The sequence below is a fragment of the Trachurus trachurus genome, assembly GCF_905171665.1.
Source record: "Trachurus trachurus genome assembly, chromosome: 10".
Classification (NCBI taxonomy): domain Eukaryota; kingdom Metazoa; phylum Chordata; class Actinopteri; order Carangiformes; family Carangidae; genus Trachurus; species Trachurus trachurus.
This window is the reverse complement of record NC_139894.1, coordinates 2,291,888-2,313,240: the sequence shown is the minus strand read 5'-3', so window position 1 is coordinate 2,313,240 and position 21,353 is coordinate 2,291,888. Positions and strand designations below refer to the sequence as shown.

Sequence of the window (21,353 nt, the reverse complement as noted above, 5' to 3'; positions counted from 1 at the left end):
TTGAGGCCACAAAAAAAAAAAAAAAGAGCCCTCCCTAAATGTCAGCAGATGTTTGCTCACACTCACACTCACACTCCTCTTCATGCAAATGTAATAAAGTTTTCCCCAATGAAGCTCATAACACTAATTAACTTCAGTTTAAACTTGATACAAATTTTATTTAAAAAGATACAAACATTTTTTTTTCAATGACACAAAAGTTTTGATACAAAAAGTTTTACAAAACAAAGTCTATGTACAAAGTGCTGGTTTCCAAAATACAGTGAATAAAAAAAGCCACAAGAAAAAAAAAACATCTTTGGATGGAAGTTTAAACCAATAATTTAAGAGACAAACTAACAGATAACGTTTCAAAAAGAAAACCTGAATCCTGAATAAACGGTGAAGTGTTTTAGTTTCAGGGGGCGTACGACAGGACGTTCAGACCGAACAAACACTTTTTCTTCCCTTCATTCAGCTCCCTGTTGTTGTTTAGTCTTGAGGAAAAACTAAATAAGACAAAGCGGTGAGATTTGTAACATCCTTCATACGAAGAAACATGCGGGTTTAGAGTTTCCAGGTGAACAACAAGGAAGAAAGAAAGAAAAGAAAAATTCACTGTTAAAGATGAATCATGTTTGTTATTGAAGTTCCTGCTCTGCTCCTCCTCCTTCACTTCCTGTTTTTCCTTCAAATCATTGTCTGTTTTTTTATGGAGTAAATATCCTGCAACAACATCTGTCTACAAACATCTCTCGTCCCAGTTTGCCAGACGCCACGTTTGATTCTGTTCAATCACTGTTAGTTAAACCTGTCAGTGGTAACGATGGTAGGCTAACCAGTCAGTTGTATCGTTATCTGTCAGTAGCTCCAGTCACTTCATCGCTCTTTGAGTCCGTAAATACAAACATCTGTTCAAACTTTACATCATCGTCTCTCCTCAGTCTGCAGGTTCTGTCACTTTCACGTCCTCCACCTGGTCTCCGGTCCCTCACGTTGTGTCTGAAACCACTCACTCACTCACTCACTCGTTACCAAGGAAGTCTGATGTTAAACCGGCTGCACACTCGACCGTTTGCCGTCGATCAACTTCCATTGATATTGATTAACTTCCTCCAACAGAAATGGCCACGACCGCCAATGAGAACGATCAGAACAGTAACTGGATGTTGCAGCTTTTGCAGCTCACAAACATGGCCGCTGACTGAGCAAGGTTGGAAAATACAAAAAGAAGAAAAGGCAGCATGAACGACAGATCACAGGAGGGTCGTCCTCCATCTTGGTTCAATCACATGAGTTTCTCTGAGATCGAAGCTGTGGCTGTAGGTCTGGATGAATCATCTAGTGTGAGTTTAGTGGATTATAAATGTAAATGTAAATCTTCTTTATTTATACAGTACAGCCCTTTACAACAATAATGTTAAAAATCAGTTCAAACTCTCTTTATTTGTGACTCTCACGTTTTTAAAGTGAAGTAAATGTAAAGATTTGAAGCCGAACTCAGACGACTGAAAAATGAAAAATCACTTTCAGACACATTTTCTCAGCAACGTGCGTTTGTCTTTCTGTACGAGCATGATGCATTATGGGATGTTACGTACTACAAAATGAAAAAACTCCCTATAAGGCAGACTATACAAGCAGGAGTGAGTGATTTCAGACTCAACCTGGATCAGATCGCTTGTTGTTGAACCCTGGTCGCCTGCAGGTCCGTCTCTCTGTCCATCTCTTCTTCCTCTTTTTCTTCGTTAACCTGCTGCTCTGTAATTAACCACATCAACACCTTTTCATCATCCCTCCATCTCTGTTTTCCTCCTGTGTTTCAGTCTCTACTGTGTCGACAGTGACACATCCTGGTGTTCAGGTTCTCATTGTACAGTCCTGAATTATTTACAGTCATTAAAGTAATTTAATCTGTTAATGCCTCAAAAATCCCGTCGTGTTTCGATCGATGGCAGAAACGTGGAGAACGGTTTCCATGACTTCCTGTTCTGAGCTGCGTCACTCGGCTCTCAGTCTTTTCCAGTGTTCAGGTTCATTGATAAAGTCCCGACCTCTTCTCAGGGTTCCCAGAGTTCCTTGGTGCGTTTCCTGCTGCAGGTGTGGCGCCACCACCAACGCCACCGCCGCCGCCGCCTCCATCCAGGCCGAGTGAGCGCCGGTACGCCGCAGAGAGTCGGTACAGGACGTCCGGTCGAGGGCCCGGGTGGGCGTCGGCCTTCTGCGTCATCAGCATCTCAAACAGCGTGCTGACCTCAGACAGCAAGGCCCCGCCCAGCGGACCGTCCTTCTCCGGGGTTTTACCTGAGAGCAGGAAGGAGACAAGAGACGTCACTCTGCTGCTTTTACTGGGAGTTTTGAATTTTATTTCATATCTTTGCACAAAAAGTTTGCAATTATTTATTTAATGTGTTTTATGTATTGTCTATCATGTTTAAAAAGAGGCACCTCTTATGGTTTTTCTATGTATTATGACGGTTTGTATAGCCTGAATCCCTATTTGAGAACATAAGATGTATGAGGTTTTTATATTTTTCTACTATTGATTGGTGGGATTGGCATGAATGAACAACTGGTGTGTGAGATCACATGATCATGGTATGGGACTTGGCTTTAAATGGCATCTCTGCCCATTCATTTTCGTATCTAACATCTGAGGACGAGCCTGTGCGCTCAAAACGTCGTGCATTGGAGCTCTTTTTGGTGTTGCGGACTTTTCTTCACCTTCATGTTATGTTTTTTGGTCCAGCACCCACCCAACATTGGGCTACGAGGATGTGCATGCTTTTTTTCACTTTTTTTCCACTTCAATTATTTATTTAAACCATTAACTTGAGTTTCAACTGAGTTTTTCCTCAGTGGATGTGAGGGTCTAAGGGCGGGAGGATGTTGTTATGATGCCATGTAAAGCCCTTTGAGACAAACTGTCTGTAAAAACGGGCTATACAAATAAAATTGCCTTGCCTTGCCTAACTTTGTTGATAAAAAGCAATTTAATAGATTACATTTCTGTGATTTTTACTTGAACGGTGACAGAAAACGTTTGCTCTTTGGAGTTTTACCGAAGGTGGAGAAGGACGAGGAGTCCAGGGCGTCCCGAGGAAGGACCTCGCTCTCAGGGGACGGAGGCCCGTTGGGGACAAACATGTTGTCGTGGTAATCGCTGCTGAGCGGGAGGGAGAGTCTGGCCATCCAGGACGGGTCGTCGACCTCCGAGAAGACGTCATCTGCAGAGAGACAGAGAGAGAGAGAGACCAACATGAGTACATGTTTACATCTGCATACATTAGGGGTGTACCCGAACCCAAATACATTTTCGGAAGTACACAAATAACGCTTTGATCCCGAATAGTTTTTCTGTCCGAAGTTTCTCCTCATTATTCAGGAGCAACAGCACATAACCAGGTGATTCTGGTTCACACTCCAACACAGTAGGTGGCGCTAATGCTCACCGACTTCCAGGGTACCGTTCAACAACTTAGCATTTTTCTCATACACAATAATGGGAAAAGAAGCGTCACAACCACTGCAAAACGACTCGTTTCACTACCAGAATTTGATCCTTTCAGTCCGGTTACATTTGGAAAGTGTAGAAGAGCCGCGCGATTAAATTATTTTATTCACGTTCTAGTTAGCTGAGAGCTAAAGCGGAAGTTAGCCGGCTAGCTCAGCGTAGCACTAGCTCGGCTGAAGAAGTCAGTTCGCCCACTTCCAGTTTCTTCCTGAATACGAATCCGAATCCAAAGTTTTTTTTAAAAGCCCAAATCCGAATCCGAATACAAACAGTGCCCTGGCTGTAAACCCCTAGCATACATCATGTGAACGTCGGCTGAAATCTCTCACTGCTGCAACAAAACAAAACAAAAGACTCCTGCAAAGAGATTCATCCTGACGTTCACCACGCTCCACCTTTGCAGAGCGGGTCACAGATGAAGTTTAATGTTCCTGTTCGTCAGGAAAAGGAGGAAATGACACAGTGGATTTATCTGGCTGCTGTCAACAGGCCTTTCCTGCCATCGACGGCGTCCGGCGCTTCTCGATCATATGCTGACCATCACGTCCACACCAAAACCACCACCAGGCTGATTGTTCAGTCCAGTATCAGAGTCGTACAGTAAACGTCAGTGTGTCTAAGTGACGACACACACACAAAAAAACGAGGGACTAAACAAACCAGATGATTAAACGTCTCATTTCGTAGTAAAATAAAAGTGAATCTCTGATGTTTAACTCTGCTAACTGCTCATTCTGTCGGCTCTTATCCTCCATGTGTCCTGTTTACGTCCTGCTCTTCCTGCTTGTTGTTATCTGCTCGTGCAGCTTCTCAATTTTCCCATCAGAGCTAATTCAGTTTCATCCGAGCCGTCGGATGAATAAACACGTTTCATATACACATTTTCATTCATCTATATAACCAGTGAAAGGAGCTTTATAATAAACTACTGATAACCGGTCATCTGTTTTCACTTCTACAATGAGGCTCATTTATTTATATAATATTATACAATACATTTGCTTGTTTTGACTCTGTTTAGTGAGGTTAACAGGATCTTAATGTCTCTATCAATCCATGTCCTGTTATATTGACCTTTGACCCGTTATTTGAATCAGTTATTGGAAATAAATCAGCTGCAGTTACTGCTCAGGTGGAGCTGTCATGTTTTACTGGAGTAGATTTATTGCACTTTTTAAATGCAGTTGAGGTTCATGTATAATAAAGTTTAATTTGCATAATCCAGAATATTTCTCATCTATGATTAAATACATGAAAAATATCCCTTTACGATACATTTGATCTGTGATTAACCGTGATTTACTATGATGTGGTCAATCATTTTAATGACTTGTAAAGCCTGGTTTCCCCTCATTAAAGTGTTTTTGTTTGCAAGAAACTGAACAAACATGTGATGAAGCTGCAGGTGCAGACGCTGCATGATGTGGTCTCACTATTTGGCAAGCAACAGGTCATTCAATGTTTGGTAAAAAGCTTTAAATGATTATTAAGCGTTAGTAGGGAGACGTGTGGCCTGATGGTTTGTTAGTGTTTGTTGGTGCTGTTTTTATTCAGCCACACACACACACACACACACACACACACACACACACACACACACACACACACACACACACACACACACACAGAGTTATAAGGTATGTGGGGCTTTTATTTTGACAGAGTGAATTTATCTCTTCATCTGCAGGCGTCAGATGAACGTGGAGTCGAGGAGAAACAGACTAATGAGCTGCAGAGCTGTGGTCTCCTTCATCTAACCACAACCAGCTGAGAGGAATTAACTTACCAGCACACACACACACACACACACACACACACACATATAGACTAATGCATACAGCCAGTGTGGCACAGACCGCCCCCATAGTTAACCCCAACCCCACCTACTCCTTTCCTCCATTTGTTTTGGCAGATTTTCACCACAGATCGTCCAAACACAAAATCCTCTTTAAATAACTTTATGTGTCGAGTTTCAGCAGATTCCTCGCAGATAAAAACCTCCACAAATAACAAGAGACGTGGAGACCAGGGAGGAAAACTGCTGCTGCTGCTGCTGCAGGAGAATAATGTCACTCAGTCTTAATAAAAAGCTACGTTTGGTTTAAGTTTATCTAAATATATGTAATAACTACACTTTTATTGCTATAATTACATTTCATGATACACTATATTTCAAGTGCATAATTCATGTGAGGCTTTTATAAGTGAATTCACACACTATTAAGCTTAAAAGGATAGTTCAACATTTTGTCAAATTCCCTATAGTTTTAGCAAAGTCCGTTAAATTGTCGGTGCAAGCTGTTTTTAGAACGGCGGAGCAGAGCCGTGAGCTGCTCAGAGCTACGCTACGGAGGCTAATGGGATTTCATGGTTTCCCTCATCAAACTCATCAAATACACAATCCAACAACTCCAAAACGCTCTGGTGGACAAGTTGTGACCTGCACATTCACCACGCTATGAGATAATAACAGACCACAACCTTATAAAGAGGTTGTGTATTTGATGAGTTTGATGAGGGAAACCAAGAAATCCCATGTAAAGGGGTAACAAACCTACTGCCATGACTATAGAGATTATGGCAATGGGCCAATTTGACAAAATGTTGAACTATCCCTTTAACATTTGTTTTGTTTTGTGACTTGTTCTAACGCGTGTGCTATATGCTACATGTTACCTATAATTACATGTATTTTGTTTATTCTGTATCTTTTTTTCTCTTTTAAACCACAATCCTCCTGTTTTTAACTGGATGGAGTGACACACCTGGTAAAACATGAAACACACTTTCTTTCAACTCTCTCTCTCTCACACACACACACACACACACACACACACACACACACACACACACACACGCTCACCACTGTATCATCTTCACACCTGAACAAAGACGCAGGTATGTGTCAGTGTGATTCATAATGACAGAACAGACGAAGAAGAAAACAGGTCAGAAAAATAGAAAAGAAGATGAAGACGAAGAAGAAAAGATTTATGTGTTTCGGTGACGGCTTCATCAAACACACACACACACACACACACACACACACACTGGTGTGAGTTACAGTGCTCACAGAGCTGCAGGGTGGAAGGTGAGTCAAACATCTCACTCACACTTTTGTTTCTCTCTCTCTCTCTAACATAAAGCAAAGCTCACTCGACCATCGTCAGGCGGTAAACCCCTCTGCTCGCCCCGAGGCTGCGACCGCCACAATAGCAGGAAGAAAGCGCAACACACACACACACACATACACACACACACACACACATACCTACTGTAGCCTACACACTCATACAATGTGCACTCTCAGGGCCACATACCAGAGGAACTCCCCACTAAACAATGAGACTGAGTGAAAACGTCTTTAAAGTAAAACTGAAGGGAAAACTGCAGCTGTGGTTTATAACAACTGCAACAATGTCTGTGTATGTTAACGTGTAATTAGCACTAACATCATGAGACTAATGTGTTTAAAAACCGTCATGCTAACAACATTATGATTCATGTTATCATTCTAATAGCACTAATGCTAACACCAGTGTGTTTGTAACACAGTTTACGACTGATTAGCACTAACATGCTGAAGCTTTTTGCCTGTAGGCTACCACTATCCTGCTAATAACATTAACATGATTAGTTTTATTTTTGATATATTGGTTTTTGCTTGTTTTCTCCTATTCTGTATGTTTGTTTAGTATTTTTTCGTTCTCTTTTGTCTATTTTTTCTTAAAGTATTTGATCATTTTAATTTCATTTTTACAGGCTAGGCCTATGTAGCTAAACAAAATTATGCGGACTGTAGTTTCGGCTACGAGACCATTTGTAAAATGAATTGTCCTACAGGTTGTTGAAATACAACTGATGTTAAAGTGGATGTCAGGAAATGAAAAATGATGGCCAAAAACATTAACATTGTGATTTAACTACCACTTTAGCATGCTTGTAGCCTGACGGTTCTGCAACAGTAGCCTAACTATAACATGCTAATAGCACAAACTAATAGCATCAACATGATAACGTCACATTATGAACATTACTAAATACACAAACTTCTTAATTAAACTCAGTAATATGTAATAACATGGTAACGTTGGAGCTCCATTGGCAAACTAAGACGCAAATGACATTCTCATGAACACTGTCAATGCTAATTACGCTAACATGGACACATATCACTATAACATAACATTAAAGTTAAACACAACTTATTAATTAAACTTATTAGAATCAACATTATCATTCTAATTGGTAGCCTAACTGTCTCATTAAACTATCACTACAGAATGCTAAAGTGAGACTTACATGCTATTAAAACATAGATAGAGATAAATAAAAGTGTTGCTTTTGGCGTTTGGTTGTTAAAACAAATCTGAACTGTTTCTTCTGAGTCACTTTTATCAAAGTTTTGGGGGAATTTTCAAAATTATAAAAAACAGAAAATCATCTTTGAAGACAAAGAGAAGCTGTTTATGATCCCATCTCAGATGAATGGACTGTGTGGGTGGATGTGGATGTATAAAGCTGCCACTGTGCGAGTTATTTCCTGCTGTCGTCCTGTTTTCTACCTTTTGCCAGTGTGTGTCCATTGTGAGCGACCAGTGTGTTTCGTTCTGCAGGGGTCAAAGTTCAGCAGCTTTTGTCCCGATGGATCAGAGAGTCTCAGCGGGAGGTCGACGCTACACTCACCTCGCTTTACTATTTGTTTGTATTTTGTGTCTTTAAATAGAAAAGTACATATGGCACACACGACATAAAGACCAAAACTGAGACTTTGACTCTTCATTTGTGAAAGGAAATATCTATAATGACATTTTATCTGTGGATATTATTAATATTTTTTGGACTAATTTGTGATTTACACTCAAACTTTGTTTTCCAACATTTAAAAAAGTTAAATTCACATTATTTTACATTTGAGCTGACCTGCTGTTACCCTCGCTTGCTAATACTACCACTAAGGAATGACTCTACACTGCAAAAACTCAAAATTTTTCCAAGAATATTTGTCTTATTTCTTGTGAAAATGTCTCATTTCTAGTCAAAACTAATCTCTTTCCACTTAAAGTAAGACTCATCACCTAAAAATCTACTTGTTTTTAGATAGTTTCACTTCTGCCAGTGAAAGCAAGTTTTTTTGTGCTTGTAATAAGAAAGAAAAACTTGCTCCACTATCAGATTTTTCTACTTATTTCAAGTAAAAATATGCTTGAAAGAAGTAAAAAAAAAAAAAAAAAGCGTCTAAAAACAAGCTACTTTTTATGTTATTTTACATACAATGAGATTTGTTTTGACTAGAAATAAGACAAATATTCTTGGTAAGATTTTGAGTTTTTGCAGAGTAACTCTTTATAAAATGCTTTTATTTCTTAACAACTTTATTTTTTAGAACAATGAAGTTAACTTTTAGTTTTACTTCCACTCTGTAATAGCTAGACACTCATTCTTCAGCCACTGAATCTGGAAAACCTATGACGAAACTCAAAGCATGCTGGATGTGGGAACTCCCAAGTGTTGCAGAAGAATCCATAATCTATTATCTGTTATCTATCATCTATCAGTATCTGTCATGACATCATCGCTGTATTCAGTTAGTATATCACAAACATGGCTGCTGTTTTGACTCCTCTTCATTGGGCTGAGCGACCGTGGTTATGTTGTCACGGCAACAACAGCGTTTAAAACAGTGATTTAATTGTGTGTGTGTGTGTGTGTACCAGCGTTGTTGAGCAGGTTGTTGAGCCCCTCCTCCAGCTGGGGGTCGATGGGTGAGTCTCTCCCTGGTTCCCAGTCCACGTCTCCAGCTTCACTCTCACCGTGTCCACTGTCCTTGGTGCTCTGCCAATCAGAGCAGTCCTGGCCTCCATACCTGCACACACACACACACATGGAAATCAATATAAGATCAATAATCAATAAATCTGTTTTATCTTTTGTCTTTGACAGTAAAACTCAGAAACAACATTTTTATTTAAGAAAACTGGAGAATAATGACTATAATAAAGTGATTTAAACATATTCTATTAAGTATGTTTTATATATATCACTAATTTGTCTGAAATTTTGACTTAATTTGAAAAATGAAAGAGGTTTTTTTTGGTTGAATGTATTAGTTTTGATGCAAACTTGTCCCCCTTGACATATTTTTTCATTGAACAGATGTTCTTAAAGGGACAACAAGGAGTTTTTTCACGCAACATTTCCCATGAGCCTCCGCGTGCACGGTGAAATTCTTGGAACGGCGCAAGACGGACGAAAGCAAAAACATTTGCCAAGAAAGTTTTCATTAATCAAGAACGAAAGTCGGAGGTTGGAAGACGATCAGATACCGTTGTAGTTCTTACCATTACAGCGATCCGGTGGCGTTATTCCCATGACCGAACCGAAATACTGGACGAGTCGACCACTAATAATAATATCAAACGATAAAGACAAAACGATATATTTATCGAAAATGGACCCATTAACGAGTGGGTAATGTAGATTCATCCACATTAATATGAGACTCTTTTATAACCAAGGGTCTGTTTAAGAAAACTAAAGAATAATGACTATAATAAAGTAAATTGAACATATTCTATTAAGTATGTTTTATATATATCACAAATTTGTCATACAATTTGGGGTAGACTCTTAATTCTAATGTAATTAAGGTAAAGAGGTGTTTTTTGGTTGAACGTATTACTTTTCCATATTTTTTCATTGAACAGATGTTTTTAAACCGAGAAGCACTTTACAGAGAATAAAAAACACCAATGATACGAACAACTAAAACATGTTATAAATAATAATAAATAATAAAAATCAGCCCGTCGGTGTTCAGAGCTTCAGATCAAACTCAGACTGAGCTCAGTGTGAACCTGTGATACGGAGCCAGAGGTTTTTAGTGCTGAGATAAACAGCTGATAAAATTCCTGAGGTTTTAAGTGACAAATCCACTGATAACCACAAACACACACACACACACACACACACACACACACACACACACACACACACCTCAGATCGTGCAGCTACAGTATCAATGTGTGTGTGTGTGGCTGCAGGCGGGTTCAGACAGGAAGTGCCAGTCAGATAAAGGTGAGCTCACTGCAGAGGAAACAGCATCTTTTCATTATTCAGACCTGACGATTAGAATCAGAACCGATCGATCAGCTGATTAATCAATAAAATAAACTAATAGATTAACATTTTATAACCAGATTATTTTTCAGTGATTGATTAAACTGTTGTTCCTGTTTTGTTCGTCTCAGTGATTAACTCCAGTGTTTATACTGATCAAGGTGAAGTCAGATCTAATCTCATCGCCACTGCGACGCTGAGGTGGCTGCTTCCTGTGAATCAGTCAGACAGAGCTGCTGTAACCTGCCCACACACACACACACACACACACACACACACACACACACACACACACACACACACACACACACACACACACACACACACACACAGAGAGTCATTGAAACACTCCTGAGGTTATGAGACACTCTTCCTGTGACATTGAGAGTTTGAGTCCGCGTCCTGTTTGTCTGTCGCTGTTATTTCAGTCGCAGCAGGTCAGTCGGTCAGAAACACACGACTCAACACTAAAGCCTCAGACAGAAGTTTAATCTAATATATAAACCAATCAGGACCGACCGGACGCTGCGTTCAAGTGCAGCTACTGTCCGTCCCTCCGTGCAGCTTCGGCTCTTTTTATCCGACCAAAAACAGATTTTAAATGTGTGTTTCATCTCAGTTTTGCATAGTTGTTATAAATAAGTTGCGGTTTCGAGTTTTTACGCTTTAGTATTTGATTTTTTTTTAACATTGCACATCACTTTTCCAGTGGTTTGGATGTGCTCTATCATGCAAAAAACCACTTTCCTCAAAATGCTGCACAAACAAACGCCGTTGTTGTTTCTGTGTCTTCAGCATTTCACAGTGAAAATAAGGGACTGAAAAATGGGACGTTGGATGTGTGTTTGTGTGCAGATGTCCACATATTCATCCCACTGTTTTGTTTGCTCACTGAAATGTGTGTTACTGTTAGATCTGTGCAGAATAGTTCACCAGCAGCTAAAGTCCCTAAACTAGAAGTTCAAGTCGAGTTCTCTGTGTTTAAAGTTAATCTCCAGTCTCAATAAACACAATATACACAACAATAAACACATACAACAGACAGAGAAAAGCACTAAAAGCAACAAAAAAAAGTCTGGACCACCCTCTCAAAGTCTGAGTCCAGAGTCGACTTTTAAAACCAGATCGAGTCACAAGTCCTGAAAATCAGGAGGTTTGACACTACAACAAAGGTACCTATAAATAAAGCCTCTGAATGGAAACAAGGACATTTTTGTTAAAATCCAACAAAGACAACAAGCAGCTTTTTGTATCTGCAGGTTGATGTTGTGTCTGTCCACTGACGAGGAGGGAAAGTCCACAAACGTTTTTTTTTATCCTCCTGATCAAATCAACAGAAACAAAAACCCAGAATAATAAAACTACTTCAACACACTCATCCCTCTAACTTCATAACGTCGTTTTCAGAGAAGAGGATGTTTGCACGATGCGTTCAGGTTCAGGGGGAACATCTGTGAGTTCTTAAAGTGGTTGGCATTCCCCCTTTAATGTGCAGCTATCAGAGGGAGGGAGGTTTGATCAGAGGACGCAGCAGCGATCGCAGTCTCACAGCTGGACCTGACTCCAGCACCAGGAGGATGAGGAGGATGAAGGAGGAAGAGACGGTGACGGGTTTGATTTGACCGGAGAGTTTATACTAAATTATTATATGATATTATATTATATTATTAAGCACTTTTAAATCCAGGTTAAAAACATATCTCTTTTCACGTGCTTATAGCTGAGAACTTAAAACTTTATCTATTTTTTTTTCTTTTACTTTTATTTGCTCTTGCTTTTAACTCTGTTTTTAGTGTTTTGTTTGTTTTTATTCTGTCTTATGCTTCTTTTTTTAATGTTTTGTCTTTATGTAAAGCACATTGAGTTGCCTTGGTATGAAATGCGCTATATAAATAAAGATGCCTTGCCTTGCCTATTATGTAGCATTGTATTGTTTTGCTTTTTTTTTCTTCCTGAAACATTATTATTACATGAAAACCACTCATTTCTATTCGTCAAATCACTAAATGTCACATCATCTGTTGGATAAATGATCGGCTCAGACCTCAGGATTAAAATATTTAGTTTTTATGTTTAGGTTCAGTTTGATTTAAGCCAAACTTCTTGTCTAAACACATGTTGCTGTGATCTCTGTCATAAAACAGCTTCATTATGATCAAAATGAAACATAAAGCAGAAGGAGCTCGTTGGTCTTTTTGTCTTTGTTGTGGTTTTGCTGAGTCTGACTCAAAAGAGGAGGAGGAGGAAGTAGAGGAAGAGGAAGAGGAGAAGGAGGAGGAGTGGGACTGACCTGCGGTGAGAATATTTGTTTCCCCTGAAGTTGGGCCTCGGCTGCAGCTGACCCTGACGGAGGAGAGAGAGGAGCTGGGAGATCTGCTGCAGGGAGGAAGAGGAGGAGGAGGAAGAGGAGGACACAGTTAATGAATGACTCAATTATCACACTTTAAACCAGCACATGATACAAGTTCATCACTTATATGAAATAGCCACATTGCATTCTGGGAAACATGGTCTCAGACATCAACTTGTATGAGATACAGTATGTATTTTTTGTAGCATGTGTCTAGTATAGAAACATACACATAATTTCATAGGCCAGACATTTATATATTCCAATTTCTAATAGGTTTCATTTCATGTTTACATTCGGTTTATTTCATTTATGAAAAATGAGCATATGACATTTTACAATTGCACAAATTAACTTGACTAGGAGACTCTGCTGGGGGTGTGAATGTTTATCTGTCTCTATGTCACAGACTGGTGACCTCTGACCTTCAGAGGGAGATGGACCGAACTAGACGAGGACCAAAATGAAGCTTTTGACTTTTTGGTTTAATGATTCTCTGCAGTGAATTGTTTATGCAAATATGAAAAACAGCCTTCAGTATTTTGCAGAAACATAAGATGCGGTACAATAACATCATGCTAGCAACAGATCATGAACATTACTGTAATTGGGTTGTTATTGATGCATCTGAATCTTTATTTTAATTCTTTTAAAGTGATAGTTTAACATTTTGGCAAATTGGCCCATTGCCATAATCGCTACAGTCATAGCAGTAGGTTCTTTACCTTAAATTGTCGGTGCAAGCTATTTTTAGAACGGCGGAGCAGAGCCGCGAGCTGCTCAGAGCTACGCTACGGAGGCTCATGGGTAACATTCTGTTATTATCTCATAGCGTGGTGAATGTGCAGGTCACAACTTGTCCACCAGAGCGTTGTGGAGTTGTTGGATTGTGTATTTGATGAGTTTGATGAGGGAAACCAAGAAATCCCATAATGAGCCTCTGTAGCGTAGCTCTGAGCAGCTCACGGCTCTGCTCCGCCGTTCTAAAAATAGCTTGCACCGACAATTAAAGGTAACGAACCTACTGCTATGACTATAGGGATTATGGCGATGGGCAACTTTGCCAAAATTTTGAACTATCCCTTTAAACTTTAGTCTCTAGCTGAGATCTGAACCAGTGGGATCTTCTCCTCTCTGTGGGTCTGAACGCTGAGATCCGCCGACTGCAGCGTCGCTCAGGTGAAAAGCGAATAAACATTATTTTATTATTTTTCAGTGAGTTTCACAGTGTGAGAACCGAGCGGCTGCGTCCGTCTCACTGCTCGCTGCTTTCTGCTGACAGCTCTGTTATACAGCGGATACACACTGCACACCAGGGAGGAAACACACACATTGGGGGAAGGTGTGTGTGTGTGTCTGTATGTTATGTGTGTGTGTGTTTGCATGCTAATTTATGACTTTGTTTTAGTCATGACATTTGTGTGTTTTGCGTGTTTTTGCACGTGCACGCTGCTGCAGAGACAGGAAATGGCCTCTACGTAAAAGCCTATTCTTCTCTGGCCGGTTTCCTTCCAGGATGGACTCTGAAATTTGGACGAATGGAGGGTGTGTGTGTGTGTGTGTGTTAGTGTGTGTGTTAGTGTGTGTATGTGTGTGTGTGTGTGTGTGTTGAGGTGGAGGTGAACTGTAAATCCCCCTCTCCTCCTCCTCCTCCTCCTCCTCCTCCTCCTCCTCCTCCTCCTCCTCCTCCTCCTCCTCAGGCGTCCAGCAGGCCTCTTCCTCTTCAATCTCGAGGGGAGAGAAACTTCTGAGGCCAGAGCGGTGCCAACTGGGCCGACCCGACTGGGACGGTGGTGGTGGAGGAGGGAGAGAGGGGGATTCTGGGTAAAAAAGAGAAAAAGGCCTCTTCCTCTCTTTAATGAGATTCACGTGAGGATGAAGGACCTGCCCGAGCTCTTTGTTCTCTGTCTGCCGGGCGCTGCCGGCGACTTTCGACCTCGATGACGCTGGTTTGAGTTTGAAACAGTTGCTGAAGCTCTGAGACACGTTCATGTGTTTTATGTTATTTTATATTAATATATTCTTCTACAAATCCCCTATAAACTGTAAAAACACATGATTTGGTCAGACATTGTGATATAAGATCTTAGATTTATTCATTTTTGCAATATACAATATTAAATCTTTCAGTCAGTCATGTTAAAACATTCATAGTTCATTAGTTTCTCTCTGATTTTAATGTGTAATCAGTGATTAGACTGCACTAACATCTGTTTCCTCTGTGTTTATAAAGATGTGAGGGATTAAGAGGTTTGCTTTTTTAAGACATTTCTTATCTAATTAATTATATGATGTCAACAAATCCCATTAAAGATTAAAGCTGTGTTTTTAACTTCACTTAAACCCATTAGTTGTTGCTACAGCTTGGAAATGTCTCATTAATGTTCAATTTAATTTGTTGAAATATTAAGATCCTCAGAGTTTTGGCAAATGTTTCTAAAAACATGACTGAGTTGTATATGTGTGGGAGGGGGACTCGTTTCAGTGGTGAATTGATCAACTTTTTGTGTTATAGTGAGTATTCAGGGCAGGAAGGACGATGTGTGTGTTCACTGTTTTTAAACAATGGAGCTGTATGGCTCAGATAGGAAAGTGTGTCATGCTTTAAGAGTCACACACACACAACAGTGGGACATATTAGCAGTAATACATGAATAAACTGAAGGTTAAATGTCCTTTTTGTTTTGTAAATTTTCCTATTTTTCTTATTTTTATCTCACAGTTTCATTCAGATGCTTTTCTCTGTTATTTTAGTCTTACTTTTATGCTCTTTTCTCTGTTATTTTAGTCTTACTTTTATGCTCTTTTATCTGTTATTTTAGTCTTACTTTTATACTCTTTTATCTGTTCTTATACTTATTTTATCATGTATAGCCTACTCTCTTTTTATTTCATTATGTTTATATCAGTGAACTGAATCTTACATTTTAAATAGGCTCCACCTGGTCTCAACTTGTTGATGTTGGGTCCATTTAATGGTTTTATGGCACTTCTTGGTTCTTATAAGTTCCTGTTTTTTTCAAGCTCTTTGTAATCTTGTGTTTTTTAAAGGTGTAATACAAATAAAGTTATTATTATTAGTGTGTGTGTATGTGTGTGTGTCCAGTCGGGTCCTGTCTGACTTCTCTCGACTCAGTAAAAGTGCTTTTCGGGTCGTGTGTAAGTGACAGAGCGGCGTGTTAGTGAGGTGTTCACTTACACTACAAACACATCACAGCTTACTTTGGCTGGCCTCATCACCCCCTCTCCTCACAGTCAGACCCCCCAGCCTACAGCCCCCCCACCCCACCCCACCCCTCCACTCCCCACCTCCCCTGGTTTCAATATGAATCTGATATTTGATATTTAGTGAAGAAAAGTCAGACAGGCGGGGGAGGGGGAGAGGGATTACTGTCCCTGACACATGAGCACCTGAATAAACTCGCTGCTTTTTGGCTCCACAGTCATCCGTCAACCGGTTAAACGTCAACCCCACCCCATCCCATCCCTCCCCCCTCCCCCCTCCCCCGACCCCCTCACCACTCATGCACCCATCCCCACACACACACACATTCATCTGCTGCAGCCGGCTCCAGCCTCCAGGCTGTCTGAGTAAGTCATCACACAGGAGGCAGAAAAAGCAAAGAGGCTTCTGGGAAAACGTAAGGGAAGCTGGTCTGTGTGTGTTCGTAGGAGGAGGAGGAGGTGGAGGAAGGGGGGATGGGGGGCTCTTTCTTTTACTCTCTCTAGTCTCTAATGGACTTCACTTCAGATTAATCTGAAAGCCTGCAGGGGGGGGGGGACTTAATTACTGGGGCGCTAACTGTAAGCACATGTTGAAATAAATGTGATCACACGTTTTAGATGGAAGTAAATTAGATTTAAACGAGAGCCGCCGCCGGCGCATTAGCCTTAATGTTCACGCTATAGTGGAAAATGTAAATAAGACGACATTAAAAAATCATCAGGCAGATTTAGAGAAATCATTAATGTTATGTAAATGGACACATTTGTCATTCCGGCTTCCTGTAAACTTCATCATCGGCTGCACAACTTCAGTCACGAGCTCCGGGGCTCACGGCGTAGATTTAATGAGTTTTAATGAATGCAGAGCTGAGTGAACTCGATTTTAAGTTTGTTATAAAAAGACACTGTCAACTTGTTAGCATGTTTCCCAGCATGCATTGTGTCTGGCTTCTCTAAATGTGAGATAAATTTTATTCTCCTGTGAATCCACTCACATGATGGATGATACAAACTTTAGATTTTTATGCATCTTTGATTTTTCATTAATACAAAAAAATGCATTAAACAGTGAGAACTGAGTCCCAGAATTCAATCAATCAATTTGTTCATGTTTGTTGGTTGACTGTGTTGGATGTTGGATCGATGTTGAACTCACCTGCACCTCTGGAGAGGCTGACGAAAGCTCGATGGAGTCTCCGAACGCAGCCATGGACAGTCGGACCAGGTTTCGAAGCATCTGCCGGTGATCTGCGTCGTGGCCTCCTCGACCCTCCGAGGTCTTCGGCCTCCTGAGCGTCGCCTGGGACTCTGAACGCACCGGCTCTGCCCCGTCGGGTTCACGGTGAGCCTGGCGCTTCAAGGTGCTCGAGTGCGAGACCGATGAGGACGACGAAGGGTTCCTGGCCGTACGAAGAGTCCTGTAGGACGTGGCGGGCGTCAGAGGCAAAGCGCCGTCGAGTTCGATGCTGCCTGGTTTCCGAAGGGTTCTGCAGTGATTGGTGACCGGATGGGGGGAATCTCCTTCTGGGAAGCCTTGGGAGTGGAAGCTTGTGTTCATGACTGATTGCGTTAAGGTGTACTGCCTGTCAGTTTGTATTTCCTCTGACGTCATCGGAGGCGGAGCAAGCGGCTGCGATTCGCTGTCGTCCTCGGGAGGCTCCTCCTTCCGCCCCCGGATGACGGGAATCAGCTGGATGTCGGACTTTCTGATGTTCTTCTGCGGGCGGCGCGGATGCCGGGTGTATGTCGATTCAGCCTGTCTGCAGTTGTACGCCCGGTTGTCCCGTTTCTCGGGGCGACAGAACGTCGTCACCAAGGCGATGGCCAACAGCAGCAGCAGACACGTGGCGCCCAGACAGATCGCCATCATCATGGTGAAGCTCAGCTGTCCACGGTTACCAGGAGATGAGTTCTTCAGATGATCCTTGAGGTTGATGAAACTCACCTCCAGAGTTACCTTGGTGACCAAGCGGGGAGTGCCCATGTCGGATACGGCAATGTCCACCTTAAAGGTTTTCCCAATGAGGTCAGTAGCGTTGGTGGTGTTGACAAAGAGCTGACCGGTAGATTCGTCCAACCAGAAGAGTCCGTACGGGTTTCCATCCGTGATGAGGTACTGGAGTTCTCCATTGAGCCCCGAGTCCGGATCTTCAGCCTTTATCGTGGACGCAAGGAACCCAACAAGTCCTTCTCTGGCCGGGTTGTTGACTGGAAAAGCCGTCGAGGCCTCGTCCATGTCGTTCCCCAACTCGGTCACGATCTCCCCCTTGTCTGCATTGACAGGTACGCTCAACGAGGCCACGCCCTTCCTGGGTTTCGGCTCCTTGATGACTGGGTAGTTGTCGTTCACGTCCTCGATGTCGACTTGCACGGTCGCGGTGCTGGTGAGCGGCGGGTGACCGTGGTCGACGGCCTCCACGACGAAAGAGTAGGTGCGGGACTCCTCGTAGTCCAGAGGCCGCTGGATGCTGATGATTCCACTGGTCGGGTGGATGGAGAAGGACTGGGTGTTGATCTCCACGTCGTTGGAGTTGGGTATGAAGTAGGAAACTCTTCCGCTGAGCTCCAGGTCGACGTCGCGGGCTTCGACTTTGAGAGCGTGGTAGCCCGCGACGTTGTTCTCCTTCAGCGAGGCCTTGTAGAGCGAGGTGGAGAACACCGGGGCGTTGTCGTTCTCATCCAGAACATGGACCGGCAGGTGTTTGATACAAGACAGTGGAGGATCTCCATAGTCCTGAGCTAGGAGCGTGATGTTGTACTGCATCATCTTCTCTCTATCCAGGCTCCCGTTGGTTACAATCATGTAATTGTCACCGTGGATCCGTTTAAGGCGGAAAGGTCCAGATCCCGGCTGGATATGTGCTCTCACTTTTCCATTATCTCCTGAATCTGCATCCGAGACCATCACCAGAGCGAGGAAGGTGTCCTCCTTCGCTCCCTCCAACACGGTCGCCACGGGTGAGTTGGGCGGAGTCCAGGTCATGTGGATCCTCGGCGCGTTGTCGTTAACGTCTTTAAGCTTGACGTGCAGTTTGCAGTGCGAGGGGATCGCGTTGGGTCCGCGATCACGGGCCTGGATGATCACTTCGTAAGACGGATGGGCTTCGTAGTCCAGAGGCGCTCTGAGACTCACGGCTCCGTTATGTGGATCCACAAAGAAAAGCCTCTGAACCTCTGGTCGTGTGTGTTTACTGAGCGAGTACTCCACCTCCCCATTGGCTCCCTGGTCCGGGTCAGTGGCCTTGAGGTTGATGATGGTCGTACCGCGGGCTGTATCTTCTGGAAGCTCCACTGTCGGGGTGCTATCCTCAAACGTTGGGCTGTTATCGTTTGAGTCCTGGATATTGACCCGGACTAATGTGCTCCCAGATTTAGGGGGGTTCCCTTTATCCCAGGCCACCAGGGTGAGGTTGAAGGAGCTCTGAACCTCCCTGTCCAGCTCTTTAATCACCACCAGCTCTGCTTGTTTGGTCCCATCTGGCCCGACCGTCACATCCAGAGCAAAGTGTTGATTGACGGACAGCGAGTAGGTCTGCAGGCTGTTGGGTCCAGCGTCGGGATCCACGGCTCGGTCCAGAGGGATTCTCATCCTGAGGCTGGCCGTCTCTGAGATCTCGATCTCCTGCAGAGGGCCGGGGAATCTGGGGCTGTGGTCGTTCAGGTCCATCACCTCCACACGAACCCTCAGGCAGTTGACAGCACCGCTCTTCCTGTAGAGGACGCTGAAGGCCACCTCGCACAGGTCCGACCCCCGGCACAGCTCCTCCCTGTCCAGCCGGCCTTGGGTGGAGATGACCCCGTGTCGGGCGCTGACGGAGAAGGGAAGGGCCTTCCCGTGTTCCACCACCTGGAAATCCTCCAGAGGACCGGCTTCATCCCGCTGACGGAGGTCGTCTGCCAGCCGGCCGACCTGAGTTCCCGCCGGCTGCTCCTCCCAAACCCGGTATGGAATAGTTATCGATGACGGCTCGAAAGTGGATTGAGCCTCGGAGCAAAGACTCAGAACCAGAAGCAGAGCCAGCAGCATCATGACGTGAAGTAAAAAATAATCTCCTGTCGACTGACTACACTGACATTTCTAACAATCACACCTCAGAACTAGAAAGAAAAAGACTAATTCTCAACTTTAAAAGTCAAAACAACTTTAAATCTGTCCTCTTCATATAAAAATCATCAGATGAAATGATGATCAAAGTAAGTTTTTCTTCTTTCTTTCAAAATAACATAAATTCCTCGTCAGGAAAAACAAAAACAAAAAACAACCACAACTAAACCAGTGAGAAAAACAGTTTGTAAAGCAAATACCTAGAAAAACCTTCAGTTTGGTCGAGATATAATTATAGCAGCCTATAATTAAGATATCATCCTCTCACTGTGAGCCTCTCTCTGCCTGTTGCTGTTACTCACTCACGCTGCTGCTACTGCTGCTGCTGCTGGCGTCCGGCCTCTCACTTCACTTCATCATCCTCCTCCACTCAGGATAGTTTAGCTCCAACTGAGAAAGTTTGGATGTGGGTTTCCACATGCTACGGGAGCGTCGGCCAATCGGACGGGAGGAGGAGGGTCATATGCAAATGAACCGGGACTCAGGACTCGACACACACACAAAGGGAGAAGAAAAAGGCACCTCCTGCCCCGAGGAAACTCAGCGCAGCTCTGGAGTGCTTTTAAAGAAACATGACACCCCCTCCCACCCCCCACCTCCTCCTCCTCCTGCATAAACTCATCATAACCTGCAGCCTCTGCCTCTAAATCATGTGGAAAATGTGTGTTAAGTTGGATCCCAGCGGGGTTAAAGGCCACAGCCAGGCGTATAACTGAGCTCCATGGCAGTGACGTACGGTCTGGGGCCGCAACACAAACACATGTGAGGAGGGGGGGGTGAAGATGTGAAGATCGGCCGTCATCATAAATACGGCGACAGCTTCAGAGCTGTCACTCTTCTTCACTGACACTCTGTCTGAGCTTCATGGCCTAAATATGGGATGTTGTCTCCTGTAAATGTGGACGTCTGACTCCTGAAGTCAAATCATGGGAAGTTTTTTAAACAGCTTTTTATCACCGTGGTGGTTGTTTCAAATAGATTAAAGTCTGCACTGATGCATCATGTTTGATGATGTGGTTTCTATACTGTCCAAACATAGACATTTCATTTTTCCTTTTTTG

General features: G+C 42.8%; 1 protein-coding gene across 1 annotated transcript; it reads right to left on the bottom strand.

Annotated features, from left to right (window-relative positions):
• Nucleotides 1-251: 251 nt before the first annotated feature.
• pcdh12 (protocadherin 12) lies at nucleotides 252-20,668 on the bottom strand. The gene is made up of 5 exons (XM_083980201.1): nucleotides 17,344-20,668; nucleotides 12,903-12,988; nucleotides 9,208-9,359; nucleotides 3,042-3,206; nucleotides 252-2,283 (listed from the first exon to the last, which is right to left on the bottom strand). Exons 1-5 carry the CDS (start codon nucleotides 20,215-20,217, stop codon nucleotides 2,015-2,017), a joined length of 3,546 nt encoding a protein of 1,181 aa, XP_083836327.1. The 5' UTR covers nucleotides 20,218-20,668; the 3' UTR covers nucleotides 252-2,014.
• Nucleotides 20,669-21,353: the final 685 nt, after the last annotated feature.